Below are 20,156 nucleotides of genomic sequence, written 5' to 3'. Positions count from 1 at the left end.
TCTGTAAAAGGACAACAATATTAAGGTCACCTCTCAGCCTTCTGTGAAAGGGAAACAATCTGAAAAATAAATAGACAGTCACACATAGTTCAAGTTATTACTGTGTGATGATCAGAACATCTCATTCGTATCTTTGTTGTGAACTTTTACACGTGGTACGTACAGTGTCCCACACACGCCATGCACAACAGACAGTTAGTGCATTAAAACACATGGCCAAATTACCAGGTTCCAATGATGAGTGGGTTTCAGGGCCCCTACAATCCACACCAACAATATCCAATGTATGGGTGGCAACCACCATTTCCACAACCTCTGTTCCCACAGAATACATTCAGGCTGCCTTTTTTAGGCAGGGGCAGAAGGGGAAGAGGCAGAAGAAAGGGGCAGAACCAGGTACACTGGGAAGAGGAGAACCCGGTGGGGAACAACACGAGGAGCAAAACACGGGAGCCACAGGCGAGGACAAGCAACAGCAGAGTCTAGTCACCAACCTGGCCTCCCAACTGCTCTCTACGATGGAAGAGAAGGTCTTAAACAAAGGATTAGGCTTCGTTCCAACTACTAGATTGGATAAATTCAATCTCCATTGTGAACTGGCTGGTTTCTTTCAGAAATGAAAGCTTAAAGAATTTTTCAAGAAACAAGGCGAAAAAGAACAAACCCAAGATCAATGTGAGACAGGCTTACGTTAAAAATCCACATTTATACCTCCACCACATACTATTCCTGTGGAGGTGTTAACATTTGAGCAAGCTGTCTTTAACGACATTGAGAAAATGGAGGCAAGGCAACCCTTCTACAACACGAGTAAGGAAGAAAATCTAGCTCTGGACAATCTGAAGAATTGTTTTGTCTTATTGCTCCATATTAAAATTTAGGGAGTACAATAAAGACATTTTTAAACTCACTTTTTCACTCACCTGCACTATCGTTGCGAATAACCTGCTCCACAGTAAATCAGGTGTTGAAGCACTCCCGGGTAACATTCAGTTACTCGGGTTGTGGAAATATGGATTTTTCTGGTCAGTTATGTCCCCTATCTTGGACCCCAACGGTTCTATGTGCATGTCGCAAGTACATGTATGCTCCCTCCAGTTCCAGTAATAATGACGCAAACACATGTGCGTCCATCGTCAACATGTCCTCTGTCAGATCCGCCATAAATGGGCTGGATATTCCATTCCTAAATATGAAAGGCCACCGGCTTTATATGGTTCACTTATGCCATTTTACAGTTCAGGCAAGTAGGCCCTGATTCTGTCATCGAACTCCTTTTGCCTTCTGTCTCTGAAAGCTCCAGTTCAAGCCTGCATCCGTGACCATGAACTTTGTCTCATTCTCTGCGCGGCTCATGAAGCCTGACATCAGCCTATTCTCTGCCAAGAACTGTATTTCACCTTCGAATTATCTGCTTCCCCCTCAGCCGATGCATTCCTGCCTAGTAGCTTAAGTAAACATTCTTCCAGTTACCAAGCAAAAAGGCCCATCTTCTCTGTCCTCATGCAAGTAATTCATAGCCCTGTTACCATGGAATATTCCTACCCCCTCGCATTCAGCGTAGACACCTAGACGCTTGTACACGCACGCACAGTCAGTATAGAATAGATTCTGTCCGAGAGTCCTTCTTTTGTGGATAACATAGTTCTTTAAACATAGGATGTAGATATGATTTGGGATTAGGTTGACGTAGAGCTAAATGTCAAGTCCTCGTCACCCCCTAGTTATACGTCAATTATACGTCAGACTGCTGCGCGCGCATCAATGCCAAGTATTATCTTATAGATCCACCTATGTATTACATCATAGCCAATCATGTTCCTTTTTACTCATTATTACACCCATTTTCGGCTACGCACACCAAAACGTCAATGTCCTTATCAATTGTTACGCCTACTGTATTCACTTCATTATGATGTATGTATTATAAAAGTTACTGCTTGTCAATAAAGTATGTACTTCACTTCCTGAACTCCCGTGGTGATGGAACTTGAAGCATCCGATTATAATCGCTTATTGGAATAAAGCCCATTCTGAAACTCTAATATCACGGATTCTGCCTCTCATTTCATTGAGCTATTTTATTATGTTCCTGTATCAAATTCAGTCCCGGTAAAGGAGAAATATTTACCACATGATGGCGCCCGAACAGGGACTCTTTCTCATCTCACGCGCCGGCGGTGCGTTGCAGGCCCGGTCTCCTGCCACAGCTGGACGGACAATAACGCGTACCAGCAGGATTTCCTGTATCTCCCTCCGGTCAAGCGGGGGCGACTGAGACTGCAATCAACACCCAGACGAGGCGGTGAGAAGTGCGAAGTATCCCGACCAGAGCCTAGCTGAGAGAGCAAGATCCGAGGTATACAGAGACCCACCAGTCCGACGTCAAGCCCAGTGTCCGACGAATCGAGTTGAGTCCAGTCCAAATCCAAGTCAAGTTCAAGTTACTGAGGCCTTCCGTTTCCGAAGCTACCCGGTGAGTACCATTACTGGGGAGGCATTTTCTGACGTGCACATAGGTTGTGCCGGTCAAGACGGGTTTGGGTACACAAATCCGGTCTGCACTGTTTTAGCAGTGTATCTGTACTGTTTAGCAGTATATCAAGTATTCCGAAGTGTCTAGTTATTGTCTAGTTATTGTCGAGAATTAAGCTTGGTGATTAGTCATGCAGACGATCATCATTGTTGTTCCAGTTAAAGGTTTAATGTTAAATGTTTAAAGTGTTTAAGTATATCGTGGTATGAATGACTGTTCATTATCGTGTTTATTGTATTAAGTCTGTTCAAATTCAAGTATCAGGTCAAAATCAAGTATAAGGTCAGTTCTCAATATGCCGCTCTTTTCGAAATTAAGACAGATCACTACCAGAAAAGGGGTTCTCGAAGAGGCCGTCCCTATCCCTCCTAGGGACACCCCAGGGCATTTTATGTATCATAAACATGGATTAGACGCCATATTATTTCTTGATCTATGGGTAGACTATACCAAGGGATTACCAGAAAGTCAGAGGTGGCCCACAGCGGGGACCTGGGATGCAGAGTGCATCATGAAAGTCGAGGAAGAGTTATGGAAAAGGAAAGTCAGACAGTCACAGAAAGACGCCGTTGAATTATGGCGTAAAGAATCACATAGACGAACAGAAAAAGCACGTAGACAGGAAGAAAAGAGTAAAGAGAATTCCACTAAAGTTCGAGAAAATCTATTAATTGAGGAAGGTATCCGAGTAAAATCAGAACAAGTAGACAGACAAAGAAATACCCTTATGAATGGTATGTATCCCCTTCTGGCCGAAGGATTACCTAAGGCTACTCCGGAAACGCCAAAAGACTTGCCAACCCCATTGTTCCCAATAAAGGTACATCCTAAGGGGCATCCTAGAACCGCAGAAGATGTTTTTCTTTCCTCTTATTTAGATGACGCAGCTCCCGAATATGCCAATTCCGCCCCACGTAGACCACCTACCAGGGAGGTTCAACGCCAAGATCCAGTACCCATATCCCTACGGCAACAAATCGAGTCACAAGTTTCGGCAAGCACATCTGTTTCTGTATCCGTTCCTACAGCTACTTCTATGGCTGTGTCCACACCTGTAGTTGCTGTGTCACGTTCAACGAATCCTTTTACACCCGACGCCCCAGATGGAGCCGCGGGAGGAGCTGCCAATGTCTTTTCTACACCACCCAGAATAAATAAGCTTACTTTTCAAGAGTCAGCGCATTCACGTACACCCAAACTCCTTAGTGCCCGTGCGCTTAAAGAACTTCTTATAGATTGTAGATATGACCCGGCGCCTGGAAAAGAGGACGAAATGACCCTAGCATCATTGCGTATCAGACGAGCCGCAGTGTATTTAGCAAAGTTACCAGGAATGACTGCGCATCTAGATAATCTATATCATTTTGTCCAAACAGGGCGAGATCCAGAATGTATTTACAGAGCTATGGAATACCAAAAAGTAGAGATACAGGGGGAACTGTTACGTTTCCTCATAAACTGTGTGATCAGAAATCAAGACCGACCGGGGGTAGACCCGGAAGCCATGAGAATTCTTACAAGATGGAGCCAGAATATATCAGAAGGGAGACATGATAAACAAAATTGTATAATAGCCATGTGCCGAAAGATCCGTAAAGAAATAGAACGCCTACACGAAGAGAGATTAGAGACAGACGAGTTCGAACAAAACGAGGAAGAAGGGCCAGGACTGCTCACAGGACAGTCAGACACCATAGCCTATGTAGGTAGAGGAAGATCTTGTAATAGGAATCAGACTAGATATCATACTGACTCAATGCATCCGACGTGTCCAGATAATAGCAGGAATTTTCAAATACCTATAATTAATATAAGGTCTAACGAGCATTCGTTCCAAACCGCCGACAAACTACTCCAAGAACGAAGGGGTTATCATTTCCTCGATTCTATGGATGAACAAGATTTAGCCAGGGCAGCTGTCCATTGGGTGGACAGTCCCGGAAAATATAGTGATGATACAGTAGTACGCGCATTTTTGAATCTTACCCCAGATGAACAAAGGTTAGCTGGGATTTATATGATCCAACAACTCATTATACTGTATCAGAGTCAGCACTCGGACCCTGGTCCCTTGCCTGACATACTGACTGAATTACTTATGAATAAATGGAGAGGTCCAGGTACTGAATTAATTAAAGAAATTCTAGAATCAAGAAAGCAGTATATTCTTTTCGTGTGTTCAGAACATGTTCCATTGTCCGCCAAGGAAAGAACTACGTACCACATAGATAGACAGAATCCCTTACGAGAAGTGCACCCAATAAAGGGTGAGGACAATGAGTTTAAACGCGTATTTGTATATACGCCTATATCGAAAATAGAATTATTAGAAATGAAGAAAGTAGTACCCAGTCATGACAAAGACCCAGCGGGGTTTCACCGAGAAATTAAAGACATGTTACTCATGGGAGAGTATACCTACCCCGACATTATGACAATATTAAAGGTGTTGATGCCTGCTGGCATTTATGAGAAACTCAAAGAAAAAGAGTGGGAGGTAGGTGATCAAAAGATAGAATGGTCAGCATTAGAAGCAGAAGAAAGGGCCCGAGGTCCAGGTTCGGGGCTTGGGGACAAAACTAAGGCATTACCAGGACTACTAGTACAGGTACTGCCACGATTATTAACTACGAAAAAGGAAGATTGGGGTACAATTTCAGCCTGTAAACAGAAGCAAGATGAAGACACTAGTGATTACTATGCCCGTTTCGAAAAATGTTTTGGTATAAATAGTGGCATAAAAGCAAGTAGCGAATCATACCCACATCTGTTTGTAACAAAATTAGTAGAAAATGCTCTGCCTCCAGTAAAGAATAGAGTATTAAAATTCGAGAGTACCTGGCAAGGTAACACTCCAACACAAATGTTACAAATGTTACAGTACCACCACAATAGAATTAAAGAGGAACAAGAACATGAACACAGACGCATGAAAGACACAAAAATGAAAATGCTAGTTTCCCAGACAGTCCCAGCCGAAGGACATAAAAAGGGTATGACACATTCCGATTCAGCAGGACCTGTAAAAGGGACATGCAATTATTGTAAAAAACCAGGCCATTACGTACACGATTGTCCAGTTCTAAAACATAATATCGCCATAGGTAAAACACAAGAAAGATCACGGCCACTGAGACAAGACCAGAATGAACAAGGAGCTATACAGCATGTCCAGGCAATGCCAGCCGCACAACAGCCAATACAGTTTGTACCAGCTGCACCCCCATTACCTGTTGCTGCCACACAAACAACAACACGGCAAATGTATCAGACCGCACAGTATGAATATCCCGAGTATCAGCGTTACGCATGAACTAGCCTAGAGAGGGAAGTTGACCTACCCCTTATCGAGATTCCTGTGGATCAAGAAGGACCTTATGTACATAGTAAATTATTAGGTCAAGATAGAAAATTTTTACTCGATACAGGGGCAAGTCGAACAACTATAAAACGTAGTGAAGTTCCAGGGGCACCCCTCTCAGGCTCACAAAATATTTCCCTTGGTTTTTCAGGCAAACCTATTGTTAATGAAGTGTCACAGACTCTGCCACTCACGATAGGACCTCTGACCCGAACTACAGATTTACTGCTTACTAAATCATGTCCAGAAAATCTATTAGGAATAAAAACGTTAAAAGCCCTAGGAGCTATAATATGTTGTTCTCCGGAAGGAGTAAGATTGTTTTTACGTGATTTTAAAGGTCACTATGTATCTAGAGACATGGATCCCCGACTACAGACTTTACCTACACGTCTATGGGCACAAGGCCCTACTGATGTTGGTTGCATGAATATTACACCATATCGAGTCACACTAAAGGCAGGAGTGGTGCTACCACGAATGCGACAATACAAGTTACCACCAGATGCTGTAGTGGCTTTACTACAAATCATTGACGAGCTCATTGCCCAAGGAGTAGTTGTGGAAACAGACTCCAATATATGTAATTCACCGATAATACCGATTCTTAAACGAACAGATCCGAAGGCCCCGCCAGTATATCGATTGGTTATTGACCTGCGCGTGTTAAACAAATGTATTGTGCCACAATTCCCTGTGGTCCCAGATATCTCGTCATTACTGACAGCTATTGATTCCGAAGCGACATTCTTCACTGTAATCGATCTCAAGAATGCCTTTTTCAGCGTCCCAATAGATCCGGAAAGCCAATATTTGTTCGGATTTAGTTTAAATGGACGTAGCTTTAAATTCTCACGCGCACCTCAAGGATTTACAGAAAGCCCCAGCATCTATAGCCAAGCATTGAAACGAGAACTTGACAGTATCCACATGCCAGTTAACACGGCTCTGTTTCAATACGTCGATGATCTGCTGATCACCGCAAGAAGCGAAGCTGAATGTGAAAAAGCGTCACTGACAGTTTTACAATTTCTAGCCGAAAAAGGACACAAGGTTTCCCCTTCTAAGCTGCAATTCTGTGTCCAGCGAGTTGTTTATCTTGGACACTCGCTGGACAAGGAGGGAAGGCAGCTTACACCCGACCGCATTCAGTTGATAGTTAACATGCCAACACCTAAGACACAAAAGGAGGTGCGGGCTTTCATAGGCCTCACTTCATATTGTAGACAGTGGATCCCGCAATATGCATTCCTAGCAAAACCACTCATTCAGTTGACAACCCAGGAGGCAGCCACATCGACTATTCTCCCTTGGACTCAGGAACATACACAAGCTTTTGAAAGCCTAAAGAAAGCTTTATGTCAAGCACCAGTTTTAGCAACACCATGTTACAGAAAACAGTTTACACTCTTTGTTACAGAACGCGAAGGTACTGCCTTGTCAGTACTCACACAGGAACAAGCAGGAGCACACAAACCATGTGCTTATTTTTCTAGTACATTAGATCCAGTAGCTCAGGCTTTGCCTGCGTGCCTGAAATCAGTAGCAGCGACAGCTTTAGCAATCAGACAAAGCGATGCCATAGTGTTAGGACATCCATTGACAGTTCAAGTACCACATGCAGTAGAGGTTCTTGTAAATAGAACACAAACACAACACTTGACCGTAGCACGACTTACAGGGTATGAACTGACACTGTTTCAGCCGCATATAGAAATAAGACGCTGTAACACATTGAATCCTGCCACACTTTTGCCAGTAATCGGAACAGACCCACTAATCCATGACTGTATTGAAGTCATTACTGTAACGACAAAACCCAGACAAGACTTGACCGATGTTCCATTGTCAGAACCAGACTTGACATTTTATGTCGATGGTTCATGCATGAGAACAAGTACAGGAGAGTTAGTAGCCGCTTATGCAGTCACAACCGATACTGAAGTTATTGAAACTAATCGTATAAATACTTTGTCAGCTCAAGCCGCAGAGCTCATCGCTCTGACACAAGCCTGTATTCAAGCCACGGATAAAAAAGTCAACATATACACTGATTCACGTTATGCATTCGGAGTTGTACATGACTTCGGCGTGCTGTGGCGAGAGAGAGGTTATTTAACTTCCCACGGTGCCCACATTCAGCACGGACCCCTCATTCATGCATTATTAGATGCAATACATCTACCCACTGCAATATCAATTATGAAATGTAAAGCCCATACAAAAGTTACTGATACCATTTCCCAAGGCAATGATCTAGCCGACAGAACAGCTAAACTGACTGCTCAAATTCAAACCCCCGATATGACAAAGACAATAGTCCCGACACCGACACATAGTATGACAGTTAAAGATCCTACTCTTGACGTAATTGACATACAGACACATGCTACACCAGACGAAATAAAGAAATGGATTGAATTAGGAGGGATCCAAACGGACCAGGGATGGATGATGAAGGAAAGGTCTGTGTGGTTCCTCCCTGATTCAATGGTCCAAGTCGTAATCAACACTATACATAGTCCAGCACATCTAGGAGAAAAAGCTATGCTAGATAGCATTCAACACATTTGGTTTAATAAGCATTTACGAGCAGCAGCCAAACAAAAGGTCCGTACCTGTATGATCTGTTGCCAGTTCAACCCGGGAAAAAGTGTTCCCGTAGAACAGGGTGGATTTCAGCCTCCTGATCACCCTTTTGAAGTCCTACAGATGGATTATATCCAGATGGAACGATGTCGAGGATTCAAATATGTTCTCGTGGTTGTCTGCGCTCTGTCCCGTTGGACAGAGGCGTACCCAGTTTCAGATTACACTGCCCCGACTACTGCCAAACAGTTGGTTCGAGAATTCTTCCCACGATACGGTTTACCACGTGTTGTCTACTCAGATAACGGCCAGCCGTTCTCATCCGAATTAATGAAACACGTTTCACTTCTGTTAGGTTATCAGTGGAAATTCCACTGTGTCCGACATCCCGAGGCAGCAGGTCTCGTAGAAAGACATAACCAGACACTGAAAATCAGACTGTCCAAAATATGCAGAGAGAAAGGTGTCGACTGGATAGTAGCATTACCAGTTGCACTCTTTTACATGAGAATGGTAGCACACTCTAGAACAGGGCTATCCCCGTATGAGGTGATCTTCGGTAGACCACCGAATATGTGGGGGACGCCTATACCACGCAAAATAACTGATATTGACTGTAATATGCTGACAGATTACTTGGCTTCCTTGATGTCTGCACTACAATCTTCTCGTTCACAGGTAGCTGCAGCCTTTCCCGACAACACTGAGGCGAAACCCCATGACGTTGTTCCGGGTAATCTTGTCTTTGTGAGAAATTTCGACAGAAAAAATCAACTGGAGCCCAGGTGGAAAGCACCCAAGTTGGTCCTGTTGACCACAAGAACAGCCGTGAAGATCGAGGGCCGCAAGGGTTGGATTCATTCAAGTCACATAAAAAAATTTCATGGACTACCTTCAGATATAGACACTGTGCCCTGCACTCCCTCACAGACTGATTCAAAACTTCCTTTGGTGGAAAAAACGGAAAGCGAACTTTACAAACTAAAGCTTAGGCCCACCAAGTCGAGCAATTTGATTGTTTAAGTCCTCTCCAAGGTGAAGCGGTTGAATTGTCTCTGACATGTATCCCCTGGACCTAAGTAGAGGAAATACCGGAAAAATGTTGAAACGACAGGCGTATTGTAAATCACTGCGTAGCCACTGCATAGTGACATTATTAATCTTGTTTTTATTGAGTCTTTTAATAACTATTACAAGTATGTTGTTGCACATATATTACCCTATTTCTAGACATGTTTATAATGTTGCTGCTGAACATTCTTTTAGTGACTTACCTCCGCATGAATTGTCTTATAGACTTGCGCTGCGCAATAACACTTTCATTAGTATGTTACACCATTCCCATCAGACTAGTAACGCCACCAATTGTTGGGTGTGTGGCCGACTCCCTCCCTATCAGAATTATGAAGGAGTCCTGCCATTCTTTCCGCACCCATTTACACATAATGGCTCCTGTGGAGCATGGTTCAGTTTAATTAATTCCATAGACTCAGACACAGCAGTTTACCAAGACCATTGGATATGGGGAAACCTGAACCTAGTTTTACTCAAAGTCTGCTACCCTGACAAGGAGGGTCGCCCCAAAAGAACAGGAACTGATCTAGAAAATGAAGTATATGGATTAGGTAATTTTACACCTAATCTCATGATTCTAAATGTCGTATCCGAAGTTGAGCTAGTCTTACCCACCATGTCAGTATTCCCAGCAAAGGGTGAATTGTGTGTAAGAAAGGTTGGTTCTATACATATGGGCCATAGTAAATGCACTACTACAGTAGAATTCAGTGATCAAGGCAAATCTTCATTCAGAACTTCTCGCCACTCCTACTTTATATGTGGTCAGACTGCATATATGCGTCTACCTCTAGATTGGGATGGTACCTGCTACATAGCATTCCTTTTGCCACCTGTTTTCCTAGCTCCTCCTGATTATTACAGAAATATTCATTTAGTACACAATAGAGAACGGAGAGATCTCCCCATTATCGATTACACTGAGACGGCATGGGACAAGTATGTAGATTTCAATAAAGGCATCTTTCCCTATATAGGTACTGTTACTAATAGTAAGCTAATACGTAGATTAACTAGAACCCTTGAAGCAGTAGTGAATGAAACTATTTCCGCCTTAGGCAATTTAACAGAAGAACAGTCTGCTATGCGGATTGTTGTGCTTCAAAATCGTCTTGTCCTTGACGTCATCCTGGCTGATAGGGGCGGAGCTTGTAGGGTCATCGGATCAAGTTGCTGCGTATTCATACCAGAAAATTCGCCATCCGTATATAAAGCCATCACTCGCCTTCATAAGATAGTAAGCCAGATACACCAGAACCCAGGCACTTGGACTTGGTCCAGTTGGTTTTGGAATACGGTATCAGCCTGGGGATGGAGAGTTCTATCCTTCCTAGGTATAAGCCTTCTCATACTATTCAGTTGCTGTCTATGTCTGCAATGTGGACCAGCAATTTGTGGTCTGTGTGCCACATCGTGCATTCCACATCAAGATTTTCATTCAAGATCCCGGAAGAAGAAAGAAGAACAAATGATGCTATATGAACAGATAAATGGATTGATGAAGATTGATATCTCGTGAAGGGCAAGAAGGGGACAAGGAGGGAATGTGGAAATATGGATTTTTCTGGTCAGTTATGTCCCCTATCTTGGACCCCAACGGTTCTATGTGCATGTCGCAAGTACATGTATGCTCCCTCCAGTTCCAGTAATAATGACGCAAACACATGTGCGTCCATCGTCAACATGTCCTCTGTCAGATCCGCCATAAATGGGCTGGATATTCCATTCCTAAATATGAAAGGCCACCGGCTTTATATGGTTCACTTATGCCATTTTACAGTTCAGGCAAGTAGGCCCTGATTCTGTCATCGAACTCCTTTTGCCTTCTGTCTCTGAAAGCTCCAGTTCAAGCCTGCATCCGTGACCATGAACTTTGTCTCATTCTCTGCGCGGCTCATGAAGCCTGACATCAGCCTATTCTCTGCCAAGAACTGTATTTCACCTTCGAATTATCTGCTTCCCCCTCAGCCGATGCATTCCTGCCTAGTAGCTTAAGTAAACATTCTTCCAGTTACCAAGCAAAAAGGCCCATCTTCTCTGTCCTCATGCAAGTAATTCATAGCCCTGTTACCATGGAATATTCCTACCCCCTCGCATTCAGCGTAGACACCTAGACGCTTGTACACGCACGCACAGTCAGTATAGAATAGATTCTGTCCGAGAGTCCTTCTTTTGTGGATAACATAGTTCTTTAAACATAGGATGTAGATATGATTTGGGATTAGGTTGACTTGACCCCCCAGACTTCTTGTCTCCACACGTAGAGCTAAATGTCAAGTCCTCGTCACCCCCTAGTTATACGTCAATTATACGTCAGACTGCTGCGCGCGCATCAATGCCAAGTATTATCTTATAGATCCACCTATGTATTACATCATAGCCAATCATGTTCCTTTTTACTCATTATTACACCCATTTTCGGCTACGCACACCAAAACGTCAATGTCCTTATCAATTGTTACGCCTACTGTATTCACTTCATTATGATGTATGTATTATAAAAGTTACTGCTTGTCAATAAAGTATGTACTTCACTTCCTGAACTCCCGTGGTGATGGAACTTGAAGCATCCGATTATAATCGCTTATTGGAATAAAGCCCATTCTGAAACTCTAATATCACGGATTCTGCCTCTCATTTCATTGAGCTATTTTATTATGTTCCTGTATCAAATTCAGTCCCGGTAAAGGAGAAATATTTACCACAGGGTGGGACCTCTATGATGAAGAATGTCACCAACTAGGTTGGTGAGTGAGTGGTCTTTTTTAAAAAAACGAATACTTTTTTCCTTTTTTCACACTCGTCGCATCTCGCTGATTTCATCGTTGATTTCTTCAGGCTATACTCCTTCTTTTGTTTATAGCATTTATCTCAAGGGGAATGGGCGTATCCCTTGTTTTTGTAACACTTTCTCTCTAATTGTTGGATACCTACTTCACAAATACTTTATACATTGCCTCCTAAGTTAAGTCTGCCCGCTATGTGCCAAGCTACCAGAGGATGCAAAAAGAACAATTGATGGACAGAATGCAGAACAATGTCATACATTCCCCCCAGTACAGAGATCTGGGCCTAATTCCATCATTTTTTGGTTCCCCATGCCATTCCAGTTTGAACCCAGCCATATGCAAATCAGTCTTGACCCTGCACCCAATGGGAACAGTACAGCCCGAACTGCGAGGACAGGTCCTCCCTGGACTGGAACCAAACATCCTAGGACCGGTTTTGGGGTTTCACCCCTCATCAGCCAGGATAGCTTGACTCCAGTGGCACGGAGAGCACGGGACCTCACCTTATTTGACTTTCTACGCACTATTGCTATCAAAGTAATGCTGATCAATTAGAAATCCAGCAACAATATATCATATCATACCAGTTGGGCTTCAGTTACCTACCTGAGGAGCACACAAATAACTCACTCCCTTAATAAAGGTCATCCTATAATCTCGTATCGCATATGGGAAACGTTAGATCCTCTTCATTCGCAATCTAGCCACATAATGGGAAACCTACCAATCCTTACAATTTGACCTCAATCCCTGATTGCATTTAATGTGTAATAATTTCTTCACTGTCTCACAGGACTCCCTTTCATGACTCACTTTCCCCTCCTCTATCCCTCCCCTTCTTTAACCTTCGATTCTGCTTACATTTATTATGACATAAATGTTACATATACATTATTCAGGGGCATTTCACAAGAACCACCCACAACTTTAACACCTCACACGTGTCAATCATTGCTGATCCTTCTAAATTGTATTCACCTTCTTAAGATCATACACTCATCTACAAATCATCTTCCCAAACTGACTTAATAATCCTCTGTCTATTTTCAAACACCACAAGCTCTGTTTTGTCTGATGACTATGCTCCTATATATTTCATTTGCATTCATGTCTCAACAGTTGAATTCGCTTGAATCATTCATGTTTTTATTCATTTTTCTTTTTTGTACTGTTCCTCTTTACTAAAAATACCAATAAAATGTTTAGAACAAAAAAAAGATTTAGAAATACAAAAAAACTTGTTTTTATTATCAATGCTTTAAGGTTTTGGATCAGATTCAACGAGAATTTGGAATACATAATTGTATTTTTAAATGTCTTCAGTTTAGAATGCACTTTGAAGAGGTTGCTTTATTTTTAAGGATCTTTGGAAAGTGTACATTAGTACATTAAAATGAAAGTTAAAATCTCATCTACTTTGAATTTTTACTCTTGCTTACTGGCTACAAAACCTCACAAATTAGTATGATGGACATGAGAATATTCACAGTGACCTTCTACGTATATTGATTTCAACCAAGTAGCCAGCTTACTTCAGAAGACAGTCTCTCTAATAACACCCACAATGCTCAAGAATATCAGAAGACATGATTTCTGTCTAAAATAATTTAAAATATCTAAATGGAGTAAAAGGTAGAGAAATGCTCCAAATGCCACTCAGATAAGGCAGACAAAATGTGTGTTTGCGACATGTCCACACCTAGATGTCTGCATGATTAAGATGGTGACATTCACTGATCTGGTGCATAAATGAATCAACATAGCCTCCTGCTTGGCCATGCAACAGAAGACCTACATTTGTATTGCCTTGTTTTTTTTTTTGTGTTTTAGTAGGAAGATTTTTAAAAGTAATATTGTCCTTTTTATTTCTGGATGGTGGAGATATACGAACAAGGCTTATGCATCCAAACACCAAATGGCGTTGGCTGGGGGTTAATTTCAGCAAATCCAGGTGATGCTGGGGGCAGATTGATATTGGCTGATCATGAAAATTTGAAATTGCATTATTGTATACATTTTTTTGGGACAGTTCCATTTCCGAGTGTTTTTGTTCGTTTTTGTGGTTCACATAATACAGAAAAAAAATGTGGTAGTAAGAATTAACATTAGCTGTAAAAGTTGTGCTTTGTCACATTATCACATTTGGGTGACAGATCACTAGGTTTCCAAATCGTCACTGGAGAAACATCAGCAAGACTATACAAACTATTAGAAACATAAATCACATTTTCAGTGGAGCATAATCACATGTATAACTCATGAATTCCACAAGATAATGCATTATTATGTGAGAAGAGTAATTCTGCATTTAGCGCAAAAATACCCCCTCTAGTGCAAAATAGGGATGAGAACGCATTTTGCACTAAGAAATAGCCCTAAATGCAACAGAACACGAATAGCGAGCATGAGCAGCCGTTTACATTCAGTAAACATGCTCTTGGGTTAAGATATTTTCCCACCTTACTTCCAGCATTTAGTGACATTTTCTTTGCGCAAAATGCCCCCTTGTGTCCAAAAATGAGTATGAGAATGCATTTTGTGCCAAGAAATAGTGCTGTGTTCTTGGGGTAGGATTTTTCACCAATTTACTCCCAGCATTTAACACTATTTTCTTACTGCAAAATACACCCTTGCATCCAAAATGGACGCGAGGATGTATTTGTGCTAAGAAATAGCACTAAATGCAGCAGAATGCAAACAGCGAGTGCAAACAGCTGCTCACTGTCGCTATATGTGCTGTGGCGGTTTGGATTGTTTCCCCCCAAATTACTCTTAATTAAGCGAGTAGGAGTAATCTCATTATTATCAGTAATTCTGCATCATAGAGTAATGAAGAATTATCGAAATTACTACAATTACTCCATGGTAACTGTAATTCCACCCAGGCCTAGTAAAATCACATTTAGGTGCAAAGTAAGCAGCACTGCGATATGACTATTTAGAAGCAAAATGTATTTAGGTGCAAAATCAGTCTTGGTGGAACATCAGAAGGAGTATGGAAACACTTTTAGGAGTGCAAATCACATTTAGGAGCAAAAAATCCATTTAAGAGCAAAATCACCTTTAATGCATTGTCAACAGAACTGAGACATATTTGGGTCCAAAAGCACATGTAAGAGCAAAAATGACATTAGATGCACAGACACATTAAACTTCAAATACACCCTTGTTGCAAAGCCAGCAGGATTGTAGCATCCCATCCATGTTTTAGATGTACACAAAGTGTGCCTCAGTATGATGTCACATTTGGTTGCCAGGTCAATGAGATGCATAACACCACTTGGTGCAACATCAGCATGCCTGGAAAAGCTTTTGGAAGCACTAATCACATCGATGAACCTGATTATGAGTAAGATGGAGTGGCATCACCAGGTGGGATACCGCTTCGCCTGAACACAACTGGCCCACTGTTGCCGCACCTGTTTAGCCGGGTTGAGGAAACGCTGGATCTGATTTTATGGGACGGTAATTGCAGCTGGTAAAATTGGATAAGGTTTTGGCTGCAACATATGGTAAGCCTTATCCACCTCTCCACCCAGGCATTTTTCTCTGGCATGATGTTCCTCCCTGCTAGGATTTATCTTCTGCTTCGCTCCTCCGCTCTCCCTACCTGCGCCCTTCCACCCCTGCCTCAGACAGAAGCGTTTGAATACATGTTCTACCTCCTAAGAGTAGGAGGTAAATGGGCGTGTTAAACCCCAAAGGATTTTAGTGTAACACCTGCATGTGTGTGAACAACATGTAGACGCACAAATCACATTTAGGTGGTCAATAAATATAAGGTGCAAATTCACCCTTGGTAAAAAGTAAGTAGCAATGAGGTATCATTTCATTGATAACTTTATTTCGGTAACAAGACCATAAAAGTACAGTAAAATATATACAAGTACAAGCATAAGATCATAAATAGACAAATATTGTTAAAAAATTATTAAACAATTGGTTATCACATTGAAGAGTAAAATCAGGTCTAGGTGCAAAAGTCACAGTAAGGTGTATTAGCACCCTTGGTGTAGAATTACTAGGCACCTGTAAACACTTTCAGGAGCTTAAATAACAATTTGGAGGAATACACATTTAGGTGTTGATCCCATTAAGGTGGCATAACCAGAAGAAGGAAACTATTACAGGAAAACAAATGCACCTGCGCTGCAGCGCGCAGGCTCGACTCGTCTCTTAACTGTTCATGCAGATGTGCTCTCTAGCAGTGCTTTAAATGGGCCGGTACTCGCCGGTACTGAGTACCTGCACTTATTTATTCTCATTTAAAGCACTGCTCTCTAGGTAACTGACTGACACACCCAATATATTGTCAACAGCTGAAGGAGCGGCCAAAATACTCCTCTGGCCAGATCCTGAATGTGAATCACACTTTCTACATACAATGGCTGAAGGGATCTGACAAAATGGAACCGCTAGCTGAAGGGGACCGACCCGAAAGACCCTTCAGTGTATGTTTTAGGATCTGATGACGCGAGCTCTGACAACAACGAGAGAGGTCTTTTTTCCTCAGACCACAAGCAGCCTTTTAACACTAATGCGGTTCGGACTGTGCACAGTACCAACGGTGTTAAATAGCTCCTTCTTCGAAACTGCTGTCATCTTGTATTTAAATAACTAGGAAACGTTTCTGCTACCTAGCAGTATTAGCAAACACATCTTTCACGTCAGTGGCTGAAGGTTACAATAAACGGTGCTTGAAAGTGATCCTGCTGTGAGAATGCGACAGTCTTTACAAAAGTTACAAACTTACCGCTCCCCTTTCAAAGTCAATGTGCAGGGGCTTGTCGAGGAGACGCTTCTCACTGCTTCCCTGGGATCCAACCAGAGTTAGATAAACACTGTTGTCCGTGCCTGCAAGCCACTGGCTCCCTGTGGCCACGGTCACCGTGTAGGAGCCCATTCTGAAATCACTCAAATAAACCGTCGGTGCACTCTGTTCCGAAAATAAATTACAGCTTCTCTACCTCCAGAAACTTTTCCAAAGACCCGCTTCACACTCCAAATCTGACAACACCAGATGCAGAATAGGGGAGGGCACGTGGAGCGAGCGGGGGTGTGTCCAGCAGCGAGCAGCTCCACATGGGTTGGATACTGGCACCGATAACGACAAAAGAAAGTGCGTTTCCTTTTTGGCTGTACGCTGCTCAGCGGGGTTACGGGTGGCTCGCAATATTGCAGCAGGAGCAGTGGCGCCAAGGCCCGGAGGAGTTAAGGGTTCGTGCACCAAAATTATGGCTCTATTTTAGTATCTAGCCAGTGGACGGGGTACCCATGTCCGCTGCACACACCAGAGCCAGTGTTGTAACGAAATTTGCCCCCCCCCCCCCCCTGCAAAGTACATGAAGCGTGTGTGTGTGTGTGGGGGGGGGGGGGGGGGCTTAGCAAACTTGGGAGCCAGCCAGGAGCTGTAATACCAGGTGGCAGCCACCCCTGCACAGTGCCAAAGGGGGCCCCTGCTGCACTTCCAACTAGGTCTACACATGTTCTTCTTCTGTTAATGATTATTGATAGTACTTTTTCAATAATATACGAAAAAACTGTTGTCTTTCTTCAACGGTGGTTGGTGTTGAACGTGTTGGTCATTATTGGAGCAGTTATATGCTATAGTGTCGTGGTCTGGGTCGGTACAGCTGATGGCACACATGTAAATCTGTTTTAAAGATCAGTTACAGAAAGAATCACATCTCTTTACAAGTTTTCCGTGACATTTCAACAAGGCACTACTTTTCTCAAGATGTATGAGCTCTTTCTGGTCGTGCCTAGCAGGGAATTGTTCGGAAGCTATTTTCCGCTGGCTGGGGACTAGCAGAAGAATTTAGAAAACGCTGGGCTGCCTGCCAAGACTTGTGTTTGACTAGCAGTTGGTTCTGTAAACCAAAACAATCCACATACTTCAGAGCATCAAAAGCCGCTTGAAACAGACAACAGAGGAGCATGCTTGGATTTTCAAAACGAATCGTCGGCGCGTGCCAGGCACCATTTTCCGTATAGAAAAAACGCGTTATATGATTTGATGGTGAAATGCTAGTCTCATATTTTTTGGGAGATTTCACGCTGTACAATGATTTAAGGCTGTGTCGCGGATTGCACCAACATTTCTTCGAGCTGTAAACGCAAACATTTGTTCTTTGGACACTACATTGCAGTCGAACCCTACGACATGATCTGGCAGTGCCAACAGTTTTGAATTGGAATAGTGGGACGTTTTTTCAAGCTTTAGGGACACACACAACACAAGCGGGCCCACATTGGCACCCGCAGTGGCAGCTTCCATTACACAAGCAGGAGTATTGCATAGAGCATCAGCAGGCTGTATATGAGGTTTCCTCCTTACATTCTCAATGTAATTGTAGCCAAGGCGTCAGCAATGTTGAGGTGGGCAGCCCCTCTCATGTGATGAGTTGATGTAAACAGCGACGCGGGCACAAGGTGGGGATTGCGGGAGACGAACACTTCAAATGGGGTCATGGGGAGGGTGTCCTGAATCACGTGGCAGATAATGGGGTGGAGGAGGGGCCATTGGGAGGTGACGATTGCTCCCAGTAGCAAATCAGTCTACCAAAGCTGCTATGGGTCAGAATTCAGTAACATCAAGTCATCCTTAAGCAATAATATACTAAGCAGCACAATTACTGCTCATACAAGCCTCCAGAGTCTTCTAGCCTCAGGCTCTGGTGCTAGCTCACTGAAATGGACACACAGAGGCATCTACACAATAAAAAGTCAGCATCTTTGTACTCAAGTGTTGGAAAGGGGGTTATTAGTAGTGGCAAATGTATATCTGCCACTGGCAATAAGGCCACTCACACAATATAGGACTCAGAACAGTTCTTAGAAAATTATTCTCCGATCAAGCCTTGGCAGCTAGGCTGCGAGCAGGCAGGCTTAACTTTAAAGACAGATAAATAAAGCATTTAAAAACACCAATTCAGTAAATAATTAGGACGCAACTCACAATAAAACACCAACACCAATTTTAAAAAAGAGGAAATAATTTTATCCTTAAAATGACAGCTAAACAAAAAAAATCTAATGTAGGGAACCGGAGATATGAATTAAAAAAAAATATTTAGCACTATATGGCACATAGAAGCCTATAGTGGCTATTGGGACATCTGGTCGTGCTAGACCGGACCAAAGTCAAAGTTTCAGGACGACCGCGATGAAGACCTGAGAGACTACCCCTATCAGTAGGTCTCGTCAAAGTTTTTACCTTCTGATTTAGAAACCTTTCTGGAGCTTCTCTTCCCTGGGTCCTTCGAAGCTCTCAGCCAGTCCGGATTCGATGAGGGTTCGCCGGCTTGCCATGCGACTAGCTCCCAGTCAAACTTATGGAAGTCCGACCTCCGGAGCTTTCCAACAGGACGAACCAGGGATCCAGGCCTGCTTTCATTTGAAGGTGGGCGTCTTGGCTCTCGCAGTTGGTCCCGGTCACCTTTTCTATGTTCGAACTTGGAAACTTTTACAGAGCTCTTTCCTGCGGGGTCCCTCGATGATCTTCACCAGACCGGATTCAGTGAGGGTTCACCTGCTTGGGTTTCAGCTTACTCCCGGTCAAACTCTGGAAGTCGGACCTCCGGAGCTTTTCAGCAGGACGAACCTGGACGGCAGGTCGGCTCACAGTTGAGGGTTGGTGGCTTGGCTGGCCAGGTCACGTAGGTCCACTTATGAAGCTTTTTTCCAAAGTTGCTCCAAACTTCTGGAGCTTCTTCCTGAATTTCCCCAAAGGGTACAGAAGGGTCCAAAACACATTCCAAGGGTTGAGAAGCTCCAAGATGGTCCTTGAAATTTTAGGACTTCAGTT

General features: G+C 43.0%; 1 protein-coding gene across 2 annotated transcripts in view; it reads right to left on the bottom strand.

Annotated features, from left to right (window-relative positions):
- LOC146867160 (polyunsaturated fatty acid 5-lipoxygenase-like) overlaps positions 1-17,671 on the bottom strand; it is an 854,256-nt gene extending 836,585 nt beyond the window's left edge. Inside the window, exon 1 of one of the 2 annotated variants that reach the window (XM_085603708.1) lies at positions 17,103-17,671. In XM_085603708.1, the coding sequence (XP_085459834.1) occupies positions 17,103-17,252 (150 nt within the window). In that variant the 5' untranslated portion in view covers positions 17,253-17,671. The remainder of the gene's footprint in view (positions 1-17,102) is intronic. The other variant, XM_085603710.1, reaches the window with a different exon arrangement.
- Positions 17,672-20,156: the final 2,485 nt, after the last annotated feature.

Source organism: Triturus cristatus, chromosome 1_2, assembly GCF_964204655.1.
Source record: "Triturus cristatus chromosome 1_2, aTriCri1.1, whole genome shotgun sequence".
Taxonomy (NCBI): domain Eukaryota; kingdom Metazoa; phylum Chordata; class Amphibia; order Caudata; family Salamandridae; genus Triturus; species Triturus cristatus.
This window is presented reverse-complemented; position numbering and strand designations above follow the sequence as displayed.